The 14381-nt window shown below is 38.2% G+C and overlaps 1 protein-coding gene across 1 annotated transcript; it reads right to left on the bottom strand.

The window, feature by feature from the left end:
- Positions 1-356: 356 nt before the first annotated feature.
- gda (guanine deaminase) lies at positions 357-13479 on the bottom strand. Its single transcript, XM_067519926.1, has 14 exons — positions 13064-13479; positions 12210-12298; positions 11775-11946; positions 11387-11474; positions 4547-4649; positions 4237-4264; positions 4023-4130; positions 3425-3532; positions 3215-3312; positions 2936-3003; positions 2179-2325; positions 1887-2005; positions 1753-1780; positions 357-1654 (listed from the first exon to the last, which is right to left on the bottom strand). The coding sequence occupies exons 1-14, from the start codon at positions 13190-13192 to the stop codon at positions 1566-1568; spliced, it is 1374 nt and encodes a 457-aa protein (XP_067376027.1). The 5' UTR covers positions 13193-13479; the 3' UTR covers positions 357-1565.
- Between the last annotated feature and the right edge of the window lie 902 nt (positions 13480-14381).

The raw sequence follows: 14381 nt of genomic DNA, 5'->3' as shown, positions 1-14381 counted from the left end.
ACAAAAGTTAAATTCTGAGAGTGTGAGGATATCTATTTAATGTGCTGTGTTAGCCTTCTTGACCCTTACTATTAGCATGACCTCTTCTCCTCAGTACAAGTGATGTAATGGTTTATTTGAAGTGGACCAGAGGCCTTGACAGTGAGACATCACAGCAATAGCATTCCACATCTTTTTCCTGCCGTCTCTTATTCTGAGCTGCCTATTGCACAGATAATGAAAGTTGCCTATTAGTATTGGTATTGGTGGGCCGGGCGAGTGAGTCACTTTGTTAATCTTTAATTTCTATCTGCATTATAGGTTTTGATCCTTGATCAGGATTGGGAAAATTACTCCAGATGGAAGATGAACAGTGTATAAACAATCGAAACAGACTTTTTGGTAGGCCAATTCTTTATTTCAATCTTCCAAAATTTGAAACATCAATGAGTAAAATGTAATATTTGTGTTAGTAATTTGATAAAATTAGCTATATTTCACATTTTAGTTTATCAAGACCAATACGTTTTAGCAAACATGTGTAGCAGTTACTTTATTAGATTTACCTTTACTATTAATATATTATATTACTACATATAATCTTAGTAAGTAAGCATATTTAAATATCTCAGTTTTAACTTGGAAGTTAATCTGACAAGGATTTCAAGTGCTAAATGTTAGCTTAAATTATCATCTCTGTCTGCAAAGTCTGCAGCTATGCAGCCACATATATGCATTAAAATGACCAAGTGGTTTAAAAGTTGTGGCTGGTCAGTGTGTAAGTCATATAAAAGGAATAGCAACTTTTTACTTGTTGTATTAAGTCCCCAGTTTTATCCCAATGAGTGCAATCTGAAGCCGGCTGTACTGTAGAATAATATAATCTCGTGACTTTGACATTTTAAATACTTTAATGGAGTGTACTTGTATGGGCTGTAACTCAACTTAATCCCTGTCTTCTGGTTATGAAGCATTATAGCTACACAAGCATTAAAAAGCATACCAATGGGATCATCAAGCACTGTACATAAATCAGATAGGACACTGAACAATGCACTGGACAGCTTTACATCACCAAACCAGGTCCCGCTTTTGTGTCACTTCATAGAAAATCATAAATTTAAGGTAACACAATGTGACATCAATGTGCAATATCACATATTTTGGTTGACACACTATTGAGGTGAACAGTCACCAGTATGTAAATCTTTGTTAGTTTAAAAAGGTATTGGCAAGAAGTTTATGGAATGTTAACAGAAAAGTCTGTAATAAAATGCTGGGTAATTAGTTAACTATTTCTAATAACACAGAGATAAGAAAATAAGCTAAACTTAAAGAACAGGCTGCATTCAAGCTGAAGACTGAACCTCATAAATAACACATCTCTATTCTATTGTCTGGATGTAAAAATAAAATATTTATGATGATAATCTTCTACTTATTTGTCTACATCTGTGCAGTAATCCAGATCATGCAGCCATGGGGCATCTCCAGTGGATCATTCCTGTCCTGTATAATTCATCCAATAGATACACATGTTTTTCAGGCTGTAAAACAGGTGAAGCTGTTCAGAAGACAGGAGGATTTTACTCTGTGCAGTTGTACGCTGTTGGCTCTGTGAATGGTACCACTTTCCTCCCTGCCACAAACACCTCCACTATGTTACGATCATCACCTGTAACAGAGGAAAACATATAGGCCAACCTGCATGTAGTGGGCAGTGGCACATGAGTGACAGAAAGTGTGGACAAATATACGTAGAAAGTCACTTACCCAGATTCATGAACTTTTCCAGCTGGATCTGAAATCAATGAAGACCGATTAATTTTACACTTACATTGAATTATTTTGCTGAAATGTGAAAGTTTCTGCAAAGGAGAAGATCTGGAGAATGCCCCACTACCCACTTTTGGTTCTGACTTCTGGATAAGGTCTATGGGTCCACCAGGAACTGTCAAATTCACCCTCAGTGCATCAAAGTCTTTGCCCACTTCAAAATTCCCTGTCTGGTCATCCAGGGACAGGGCTGCAGAAAAATGAGGGTGAACTAAACATTTGTGCTGTGCTGTATTATAATCATTGATAAATTAAAATTGAAGCAGGTGTATTGGTGTATTGAAGCAGAAATTACAGTTACAGTTAAGTGTTATCTTGTGCTATAGTGTTGCTTTCAAAATGACAGCTACTTTTGTGTTTTACCTTCGCTGCCTCCTAGTGTGGCCAGTCTGAACACCTCCTCAAAAGTAAGTGTGCTGTGTTCTGGGTTCTGGATGGTCAAGAATTTGGATACGTCCAGAGCTCTCCTCATAGCATCCAGCATAGAGGCCGAATAGCCCCCGGCCACATCTGATGCAACACCACATGCACAGACCGGTGGGTCAAATCAATACAAGCATGCAAACAGTCACAAGCATTCAAAAACAATGCAATGTGGTTATAAAAAAAAGCATTGTGTCAATTAAATCAGAATTTTTCTGCCTTAAGACCAGAAAACTCTGCTATTTTTACTTGCACTTTAAATGTAACTGCAAATTCAGTGGTCAACTGTGCTTCTCAGCTGACTGTGCTCAGTAATGCAACATAACTGATGGCTGAAAACTAGATGATGTAGCATAGTATTGCCATTTCACCATCCTGTTGCAGCAGGCCTGATTCACTGCTGTCAATGCTCCCAGCATGCTTTAATGTTCACTAATCAGCCCCAACATTAATACCACATGCTGGTTTTACTAATGTGGTGCTAAGGGTAAACGCGGGAAAAATTCAATGCTGGCCGTGATAATCAGGTGTCAGCAAACACAGTACACCACAGCTTGCTTTGTGTGGGACTGCATAGCGCCCACGTGCCCATACTAATCCCTACCCATCACAACATTAAAACCACTAGGTTGTTTAATGTTGAGGTTGATTTATATACTTTGAATTGAAAATGTGCACGAAGATGCTGTTTTCCCACCTGTTCCCAGCCCCAGCTTTACTTTGTGTTTCAGGACATTGCGGACGTTTAACACTCCACTGCACAACCTGGGAAGAAGGGGAAAAAATATATAAACACAATGAACCAAATTAAATGACTACATATATTTTCCTGCCAATATGAATGTTCTGTTGCTTATCTTTGAACTTAGGCATTTATAAAAATAAGCTGCATTGCTTTTTTGCAGTGCTACTTTATTGTAAAATCTTCATCAGCCTTGACTCATAGCATTTAATCACGGATAATCTTGAGACTTACGAAATGTTGGAATTAGGACAGTGAGACAAAGATGCTCCTGTCTCTCTAAACAAACTCAGCTCTTCATCACTGAGGTAGCAGCCATGGGCCATCACTGTCTGTGTACATACCAATCACAAATAATGTCACACAGAATTTAGCAATTTAGTCATATTTTGGTATAAACACATCTTTCTGTGTGTGTAGGTAGGGGTATGATTATGTACTCACCTTGTCAGTGAGCAGGTTGTATTTGTGATAGATGTCTGCATAATTCTTACAGTCAGGAAAATGCTGCTTTACAAGCTTCACTTCCTCCACATTTTCACTGATATGACTCTGGAAACACACACAGGTCAGACATCAAACTGTTACTGTAAAAGAATCAGGGCAGGTACCTTTGAACAATGCTGTAGCACTTGATAAGTTACAGGATAAGTAATGCTAAATGCTGTTCTGCAGCTGTTTTTTATTCTTTATTCTTTAAGTATGCCTTTGAAAATAGTGTGTGTGTATTTATTTTATTGTTTAAAAACACCTCAGGTCAGATACTGATAGCCTGTTTTATATCTATCACTTTATTACGTGGTTTAGTCAAATGCATCAAACAAGATCTTCTTCTTGTTGTTGCTACTGTCCAGAGCTGTCATCATGATTTGCAGTGAACATGCGTCGAATGTTTCTGTGTTCCCAGTCGTTGTTATAAATTGGACTGCATGTGTGTCCCTGTGACCATTTCCAGGTTATGCGGAAAGTATGAAAAAGCCTTAGATGTCTCTATTACAAAAGTCCCGTGTGAATGTGGTTTTGGTTGCAACATTGTGCTCACCTGAATGTGCAGGTTGGTTTTCTTAGCAATTGTTCCGAGTTCTCCAAGCAAATCTTTTGTGCAGGATAGAACAAAGCGGGGAGTCACAACTGGCTTCACCAGAGGGTACTGTCCAAAAAAACAGTCAACCAAACACGTAAAAAACAATACAAACCTAACCTAAATTTTTCTTAAATCATGCAATTGTTTTGTTTAGTGGATTACACATTCTTACCTTTCTGTCTAAGAGCTCTTTAATGAACCTTTGGTGGAGGAAAACCATCATTTTAATTATTTGAGGTAACTACTGATTCAAAATCAGATGCACATTTTCTGTCATGCTATTGTTCTAAAACTCAATAACTATATACTGCACTTCCAGCATTACACCGTTGAATAAACTATTATTAATCTCACAACATTTTAAAGATTCACAGCAACACACAGTTAATTTCAATGTCATTGTGTGTACAGGTGATATTCACACACAAGACCACGTTACAACATACTCGATTTCCTTAATACTCTAAACAATTGATGCTTACCGGCGCGTTTCATTTTGAGACTCCGGGGTGGTTTCACAGTAATTTAAAGAATTTTTCGAGTCCATACAGACCTTCCCCACCAAGGCCCGCTGTCCAAAGTCATCTGTGAGATTCATAAGGATAGTGATAAGAAAATAAATAAACGTTCAACATTTTTAAAGCAAACTGCATGTGTGAATTTTTAAACAATAATATGTAATTTGTAAAATGTAAACAAGGCATCTGGGAGACGTTTGAAACTAGTTCCTGTTGTCATCCCAGGTAATTAGGTATAGCGTTTCCTCATTTAAACTATTTCCCAGTTGTATCTTTCAGCCTTAGAGCAGTCTATAATCATTTATTTTAGGATTTGTCCTTGCACAGGCATGCCTGACATCCCTTTGCTAAATGTAAACCAATATAAATGACACATTTCGGTGGGCACTTTGCATGAAACGCACACTATATGTTTATGTCGGAACAGACAAACTGCGAGATCAAAATACATGCATCCAGTCATTCCCAAAGCGCATTTGTATCTGTACGTTGTCCAACTGCTTACTCCTGACAGTTGGTGTTGGACATGCTGTACAAATCAGGAAAATAGTGGGTGTTAGGTGTGTGTTAAACAGGATATAACAGCTACAGCAGCTCAATATAATCACAGGGGCAGAAATCAATTAAGCAGATAAACAGATTTAAGACTTAAGCGATATGTAAGTGGCACAATATCCACAGTCGCTCCTGGGTACAGAAATTAATAAGGCCTAAAGTAATTTAAATTTCCTTAGTTGTCAGTTCACTAGCTTCACCAAGCCAGTACTATCATGTGCCAACATAAGAGTTTTAAAACATGGGAAATGTTTCTTTACAGATAAAATATATGAGATTAATTTGTAAACAGTTGCAATTAACTATGGACAGTCTGGAATTAATGTCAAATAAAAATTTTAATAATTCGATCTGAAGATTGAATCATGTCAACTTGACTTCTTTCTACTTGGTTTGACAGCGCTAATTAATTCTTCTGCTGGTGATCTATCATGCTTGCACAGCTAAGTGGAATAAAGCCTTAATGATTCCTCCTGTTGTGACAAGTGTCTGTGTCTGTATTGTAAAGAAACAAATGCAAATTACAGTTTACTGCTTCAAAATGCTGAGGTGGTCATTGGACTAAACACTATATTATTTTGATGCCTTTATCCAATAATATACATGGTTGTGCAGGTCATGTTACCTGTTAGCTTTGTCTGCCTGTAGCACTACAAGTTGTTCTCAGCACAGTTCCACCTACCTTCAACCTGAGCAACATGACACTACAATTCACAGGTTTCAATAGCATTATTAGAAATTCTTCATCTTGACAAAGTCAAAAATTGCTTGACCAACATTTTCCTGGTATGACTCGATAAAATGTCTACAATAAAAAACATCTACAGGCCAAAATGATTGAAATTGTTTATATGGGTATGTAGGGCCACTTTTGAAATTATTATTAATACTCTAGTTTTATCTATATTAATTAAATAGTAGATTTTAATTGTATGTGAAAATCTACTTTTAAAATGGCACATGGTTGTTTCATGTGGGGTAACATCAACTCATAAGGCAAAGTTTCTCCAAGTTTAATATTAGAGGTCACTAGTGCTGGAAAAGTTTGTGCTACTGGGATCAAGCTGACGATGAGCCTGAAACTATATATTTAACTAGGCTGGGACCTTGAACTTTGGCTGTCACAAGATTCTTGCCTGAGAAAATGTAGCACAATGGTCTTGGCATTTTTTTATATTTTTGAAACAACACTGATAAAAAATAAACTCATATATTTACATTTTCAAAAAATGTATATGTGCCTATGCTTCCCACAAATAAAGAAAAGGTGCTCAAAACAGGACAAAGGTTTGGGTTCAGTAAACCTGATAACACAGAAGGGAATGTAAACCTGCCAAACTCAGTGTCCAATGCGTGGTATGGGTGCAGTACAGACACATAAGCTATCCATTGTGAAGACTGCTTTTGGTTTTAGACTAAGAACAGAACATTATTGAACAAACAGCATCATGAAGTTCAAGGACAAGACATGGCCGTCCACCTGAACTGACAGGCTGGGCAAGGGGATCGATAATCAGAGAAACAGCCAAAAGGCCCATGGTAACTCTGGAGAAGCTGCAGAGATCTACAGCTCGGGTGGGAGAATCTGTCCACAGGACAACTATTAGTCACGCACTTCACAAATCTTGCCTTTATGGAAGATTGGCTAGATGAAAGCCATAAGAAGTCCCCACAAACCATGGGGGGACACAGCAGACATGTGGAAGAAGGTGCTCTGGTCAGATGAGACCAAAATATTTGGCCTAAATGCAAAACGCTATGTGTGGCTGAAACCTGAACACAGCATCCCCACTGTGAAACATGGTGGTGGCAGCACCATGTAGGGAAGCAGGGAAGCTGGTCAGAATTGATGGGAAGACAGATGGAGCCAAAAAGAGGGCAATCAAAGAAGAAAACCTATTAAGACTACGCAAAAGACTTGAGACTTTGGAGGAGGTTCATCTTTCAGCAGGACAACAGCCATAAACATACAGCCAGAACTACAATAAAAGTGTTTAGATCAAAGCATATTCATGTGTTAGAATGTTCCAGTCAAATTCCAGATCTAAATCCAATAGAGAATCATGAAAACATGAAAATTGCTGTTCATCCAATCTGTCTGAGTTTGAGCTATTTTCCAAAGAAGAATGGGCAAAAGTTTTATTCTCTAGTTGTGAGTAGAGACATAACCCAAAAGACTTGCAGCTGTAATTGCAGCAAAAGGAGGTTTTACAAAGTATTGACTCGGGGGGGCTGAATAGAAATGCACACCACACTTTTCAGATATTTTTGAAAAGCATTTTTCATTTTCCTTTCATTTCAAAATTACGTACTTTGTCTTGGTCTATCACATAAAATTCCAATAAAATACATATACATTTGTGGTTGTAACGTGAGAAAATGTGGAAAATTTTAAAGGATATGAATACTTTTTCAAGGCACATTAAGTCAAAACGGGACTAACTGGACTTACTGGAGACACGTGTCAGTGGAAATACAAATGTACTCTTTGTGTGTGTGTGTGTGTGTTCAGTATTACATAACATAACACCAACATGATAAGGACAAGGTATAAAGGTGAACAAAACAAGTTGTGAGCACCATCAGGGATGCTAACATTGCGCACCATATAACTATGAATCAAGAAAAATCACAAGAAAAAGTACAAGCATCTTTTAAAATTTCCTAGTTTTCTGCATAAATTGGTCATGGAAAGTGATCTGATCTTCACCAGAGTCACAAATATCAACAAACATGATATATCTAAGCTGGTAAAATACACTCATAATCTTTCATGTCTTTACTGAACACACCCATTAAACATGCAAAGTAATGTGTATTATGGTAACATTGTTTTAATAACTGGTAGATCAACCTTTGGCAGCAATTAACTAAAGCAAGCTCCTAAAGCAAGGAATTTTGGACAATTCTTTTTGACAAACTTGCTTCTCAAACTTGCAAAGCAGCCCCAAACCATGATGCTTCTTCCACTAAACTTCACTGTGGGGATGTGGTTTTCATGGTAGTATGCAGTTCTCTTTTTAAGCCATATGTAGGCATTGTCTCTTTCCAAACAATTCTAACTTAATGTGGGCACAAGACAGTAATGCTATGTATTGTGAACATGGTCTTTTCGGCCTCAGGTGTTCTGCAAAGTTGTTTTTTGAGAGCAGTTTTTAACAACTACCCACTCCAATGAGTCCTTCAAGCCTTTAGCTGTTGCCTTGTGTAGCTATAGGTTGCTTTTTATCTTTTTTGAGTGATCTTCGCTGGTCGTATACTTCTATGGGGAGTGGCCATAGCACAAAATTACCTCCATTCAGTTAGACAATATGTCTAATTGTGAACTGATGAATATCCAAAGTCTTTGAGATCAGTCTGTAACCCTTTCCAGCGGCAATCAATAACAGCTTTGCAGCTGTGAATAGCGCACCGACAATGTTATAGGCTGAGGCAGATCTAAAACACACCTCCATTCTCATTTTATTGACTGGGCCCAAGGTTTGCTAACACCTGACTCCATTTAATGTTAAGTGACATCCGAGACCCAGCCTTTACTTTTTCCACCATAGCTATGTATGTTTAAAGGGTGTGTTCAATAAAGACATGAAAAGTCATGACTGTTTGTGTTTTATCAGCTTAGAAATATTGTGTTTGTTGATATTTGTGACTTTGGTTAAGGTCAGGGCTTGTATTTACTAAGCATTTCAGAATCACTCCTAGGAATTAAGCTGAAAGTTAGTATAAAGTACAAAAAATTAGTTATTTATGAAGCCTCGTACTCTTAATTTTAGTGAGGAGTAAGACTACTCCTAGGAAAGGGTATCACTATTTTAAGACATTCAAATATCAACGACTTTTGGCTTGTCCCTTCAGGGGTCACCACAGCGGAACATGTTCTACACGTTCATTTGGCATGACTTTTAACGCTGGATGCCCTTCCTGCCGCAACCCTCTCATTTTTATCCGGGCTTGGGACCAGCTCCAGGGTGGCCCTTGGTGGCTGGGTGGGGCCAAAGCTGTTGGGGTGGGATTTCAGCCTGCTGACTTCTGTATTTTAGTCAGAACTCACCTATGATCCCTGAAGTGTTTGTGCATACAGATCATTTGTCTACCAAATCATCATGTAGTTCTCCTCCACAAGCATTGGTGTCAATGTTATGATAATGTTTTGATCCATGTGTCTCAGTTGCTGTTTGGGTGATCCTTTTTATGACAGCTGTTTTCCATGGATCCAACAACACCAGTTAAAACAGTGATTTAAGAGTTGTAGGCTAAGGCCTGGTGGAGAAATGAATACATTTGCAGATTTTCTGTGCTGTGGCAAGAGCAAATCGACGTTTGATTTTTATGCCAAAAAGTGTCGGTTGTGACTGATCCAAATCAGCCGCATCTATCTTGAAAGGCAACGTTCTAATGACCACAATTTCAAACTACACAAGATGTATTCTTTTTTATAGTAAACCCCACTCAAGATCTGTCTAAACTAAACTAAACTTTGTTCAAACAATGTCTTACAATGAGCTCTGTGTTATAACATGTTACAAACATCTCTTCACCCACAGAATCTAAACTTCTAAAATTGCATCTTTTTGAGAATTTGTGGTGAGTAAAGGAAGGATTTGCAACTCTGAGAGGCTTAGTCAATACAAGCACAACCAATTTATGCAGAAAACCAGGAAAATGCAAACTGTAACTACAATTCTTGCAACTGTATCCAACTATGTTAACAGAGTAACATTACTTTTGTTTACTTAAATTTCTATTTCCTTACCTCCACTTTCCACCTTAAATCAGCTACAAATATGGTATGCACCATAAACTGGCAACTGCACAACTATGTGCTAGGAGGTCATTATTTTTAACTATGATCTGGAAATGTTATGACCTATAACACAGCTCTTCAATTAACTACATCACCAGCCTTTCAAATAAATTATATACACATCAGGCACCTAAACAACCAGTTTACAGTTGTGTAAAAGTTAGTACTTCCTCTTTTAATTCTATGTTTCTTTGTGTAAAAACACAATAAAACTCATCTGATGGCAGCAACTCTTTGTATAGGCAAATACAACCTCAGACGAAGAACAACATAAAACTTATTTTACTGTGCCATTATTTAATTAATAAAAAAAAACAGCATGTGGGCAATACTAAGTACCCCCTTACTACTTCCATAGGATTAATGTAAGAGGGAAAATAGCAGCCAGGTACTGCTAATCATCAGCCCTTTAAATAAGTGACCATCAGCAGATGGCAGGAAGCAGCTTTTGCTGCACATTTACCTGGAAAGGGTTTAAAAAAATCATTTTCAAACAATGTGGAGTGTGACAGATTGTTCACTAAACAAATCGTTTCCAATCTTCCCAGGAAATATACAAATATCTCAAAAGCTCCTGCAGATCTGAGATCCTACCGTCTTCACTGAGCATGTTGAATGCTAAAGGCCATGACAGGACAATTAAAAGAAGACTGAAGACTGTGTGGTTTGTTTGGAAGGGATGTCAGGAGAAAGCCTCTTCTGTCTAAAAAGAACCCCAACTGGGGTTTGCAAAACTGCATCTGACCAAACCATGGACAAATGAGACCACAAGCACCATGTGTACAGCATTTAAGCAGAAACACCTCACACCCACTCTCAATCACAGGACAGGTCAACAAACAGAACAATGATCCAAAGTAGACTACTGAATCTACATCTGAATGGCTGAAAAGTAAAAGAATAAAGGTCTTGGAAAGAACTAGTCAAAGTCTTGACTTCAACTCAATTCAAAAGCTGTGTCTGGACCTTAAGAAAGCTGTGCAAATCATTAAATAAAGGTATTTACGCTAAGTTTACAAATTGTTGAATCATAAGGAGGCTACAGTATAGTATGGCTCACATGTTCTTTTTCTTTTTGGCTTTGTGAAATAAACAACAACATGGTAAATGAAAAACAGTTATATTTTGGTGTTCGTCTGACATTGTATTTTATATTAAGTCCCACTAGAGAGAGTTGATTCTTTAAATGGTTTTACACACACACACACACACACACACACACACACACTGAATCAATAGAGGGACTTACTTTTGAACATGACTGTATAACTTCTCATCCATGCTCGATAGAAAACATTGAAGAGAATGGATCCATAAAAATGCATGTGTGTGTGTGTGTGTGTGTGTGTGTGTGTGTGTGTGTGTGTGTGTGTGTGTGTGTGTGTGTGTGTGTGTGTGTGTGTGTGTGTGTGTGTGTGTGTGTGTGTGTGTGTTTTGAGTTTTACTTGCAATCTGGCCCAACAGAAGAGAGGCATCTGTATGTATGGTAGCAAAGTAACAAGCAGTAGTTGTTCCATTTCTCAGGGTCCTTTTCTGTAAAGGTAAGACATCACACTACAGGATTACATCCACATGTATATATTATTTTCTCTTTTCAATTTAACGTTAATGCTGTAATAGTTGTGTGTGTGTGTGTGTGTGTGTGTGGGGGGGGGGGGGGGGTAAAATTTACACTTTTCCTATATTTTTACAAGACAGATGCACTGTAATGATATAGACAAAGTCAGAACCTTATCAAAGTTTAGGCCTACTTTTAGTTTTGACTAGATGTTTGTCTTTACTAACAAGATGCAATGGCTATGTACTATGATTATATGATACTGGTAAACTCACCACTACTTGTGCATAGACCCTGTGGGCAAACTCCAAGTCCTTGAAGTGAGATTCAACAGGAAAGGTGTAAGTGGTGAGCCACTGCAGTAAGGGCATGTCCAGGGCTGTACCAGCATAGCTATACTGGGATGCATGGATGTGGGTGTCCACCAATCCTGGCATAAAGAACTCACTGCAGTGCAGAAATGGAAATGTTGGCATGTATATTACAGCCAAGAGCAATAAATCATATTCTTTGAGTAAAATATGCACACTAAAGTATGCACACTAAAGTATGCACACATAGCCGATACATTGTGGAGCAGTAAAATACAAAGAAGCTTTGCTGTTTATATCTGTCAAACAATGTCACCAACTTATTCAGGTAATATCATATCAAGCACTATAAAATAATATTGTTAAAGTGGACCGATCCAGTAATTCATTTCTACTTACTGTTGTGTAAGTTGAGTGACATCAGATGGACTGAATCCAAAGGTCTGAGAGAGTTTTTCCAGCTCCTGGCTATTCCCAATAAAAGCAATCTGATGGCAGAATAGAAGTTGGCTAAGCCTGTCTGAAGTAAATCTTGTCCCTATAATATCACGTCAGCAAGCACTAGAGCTATAAGTGGTGAGGGGTGAAACCATTAGGTGTTTGTCCACTGAATGGTGTGGACAGGGAGAGGAAAGCTTGAAGAGCAAACTACAAAATAAATGAATCAGCCACTGCAAAAACAACAGCACTAATGTTGTGGACAGGGGTCAGTGGACGCTGTATTAGAATATTTACCTTTTGCTTATACATCAACAAAACCTGCAGGAAGACAAATGTTTCTATATGCAATTTTATCAGTAGGATCTTCTCTGTGTAAACATCTTTGATGTTGATAGTCCGCAGCTTTTGCAATACACTTGATCTACCTCATTAATAAGCAGCTTACGGGAGCTCAGGGAGTCTAAGTTTCTTTAGGGTTTCTTTGGTGTCCTGTGAAATTGAATTCTATTTTTTCTGAAGAGGCTTCAGACTGTCCTTAAGATTTTTGTGTCTGACAGCCTATTGTAGACCAAAGTGACAAAGTTGCTCAGCAACTGCGCACTGTGGAAAATAAAGTTAAAAGTATTATATAACACATTTCCGTTTGGCTAAGACGTCTTTTATTCCAACTTCTGCCCGATTTAGTGTTATACAAAAGATTTAGGAGTAGTTGCAAAGAGTTATACGAATGAAAACAGCAAATAGTAAAGTTTTCTACATCAGATTCTAAATCAGATCAAACATGGTTTCAGATATGAAAACGTGTAATAAACCTTTCCCGCAGTGTCGACTCCCAGGAGCGCATCTTCCAGGATATCCAGCGCAGACTTCTGGGTCGAGTGAATAAATGTTCCTCTGAAAACGAGCTTAATTGCGGCGTTGGGTTTGTCAAAGTTTGCCATCTCTTTTCCAGTGGAGTCTTAGTCGTGCCGAAGGACACCTGCAACCGCAGCAGCGCACCGGGCTTTTTACATGGGGAGCTCCAAATATCAAGGCACGACTCCACCTGACTGCAAAGATAATCAGCCAATGAGAGGAGTGTGTGTCTGCGTGCGGTTTGGCGTTTGTTTGTTTTTAAACTTGTAACTAATAGGCATAAAATCCTCAAAACAGAGACTAAAGAAGACGGTTCCAGATACGCTTTTGTGTCATAGCTGCTCTCCGGCTGATGTCCAACGCAGGCTGAAGTTGGCATCAGATTCTTGCTTCCGATTCCGCAGTTAAAGAGAACGTTAAGGGAACCCCAGTAACGTTAGAAAGTGACATTTTTTCAAGTTTTTTTAAATCTTTTATTGTTATGAATAGCTGTTAGACATTCTTACAATCTCAACGCTCAAAGCATTTTGTAAGAGCTGAATTTATAGCTAAATTGAAAAAAAAAATCGCAGTTGCTATTTTTACATTAGACCAGTCAAGATCCAAAACCACAGCACTAGACTTTGAAATCATGTCTAGATTACCAAATTCTCTTTGTCTTTTCATAGGTAGTCCACCCATGTATGAATGAATAGAGTTATTGAGTTTTATTGAGGTTTCACAAATCTGAAACAACGCTTTAATAATGCTTTAGAGTCCCCTTGAAAATTTAGACCCTTGATTGAAAAGTCAAAGTGTTGTGGTTTTGGTATCTGAGCCTGGTGTTGCACTCCACCTGCAACCATTTGTTGATTTTTTATAAATAGAATGAAGGTTTCACGAATCAGTTTCAATATTTTTCAGACCATCCACGATCAGAAGTCACGATTCGGATGTCAACTTTAGCCCCGTGCGCACTAAGCGCATTTGAACTGTGTCCGATTAATCATTCACAACAGTGATGAAACAGCCTGCATTTTCCTGTGAGTCACTGCTGATCCTCATGTGCACAACCAAGAAACATCCATTCCATCACAAGATTTATTTGGCAAATAAAAGAAAGTCAGATGCAGAGACCTGGCAAATTACCCTCAAACCTTTTATTTATTGGGATTAACGTTTTTGAGTGAGATTAAATAAAATCCTACGGCCCATCACGTAACCCTAGTGATGAGAGAGACAGAGGGTTAGGTGAAGCAGATATATGAACCCTGAAGAAAGACAGCTGGTCCAGGT

Source organism: Channa argus, chromosome 11 (genome assembly GCF_033026475.1).
Source record: "Channa argus isolate prfri chromosome 11, Channa argus male v1.0, whole genome shotgun sequence".
NCBI classification, from domain to species: Eukaryota; Metazoa; Chordata; class Actinopteri; order Anabantiformes; family Channidae; genus Channa; species Channa argus.
The sequence above is the reverse complement of the archived record's forward strand: the minus strand, read 5'-3'. Positions and strand labels throughout refer to the sequence as shown.

Coding starts and splice junctions, on each gene's coding strand:
- gda (XM_067519926.1), bottom strand. CDS start 13,192: ATGGCAAACTTTGACAAACCCAACGCCGCAATTAAGCTCGTTTTCAGA. Junction 11,947..12,209: donor GTCACTCAACTTACACAACA/GTAAGTAGAAAT, acceptor TCTGCACTGCAG/TGAGTTCTTTATGCCAGGAT. Junction 3,533..4,022: donor AAACCAACCTGCACATTCAG/GTGAGCACAATG, acceptor GTGTGTTTCCAG/AGTCATATCAGTGAAAATGT.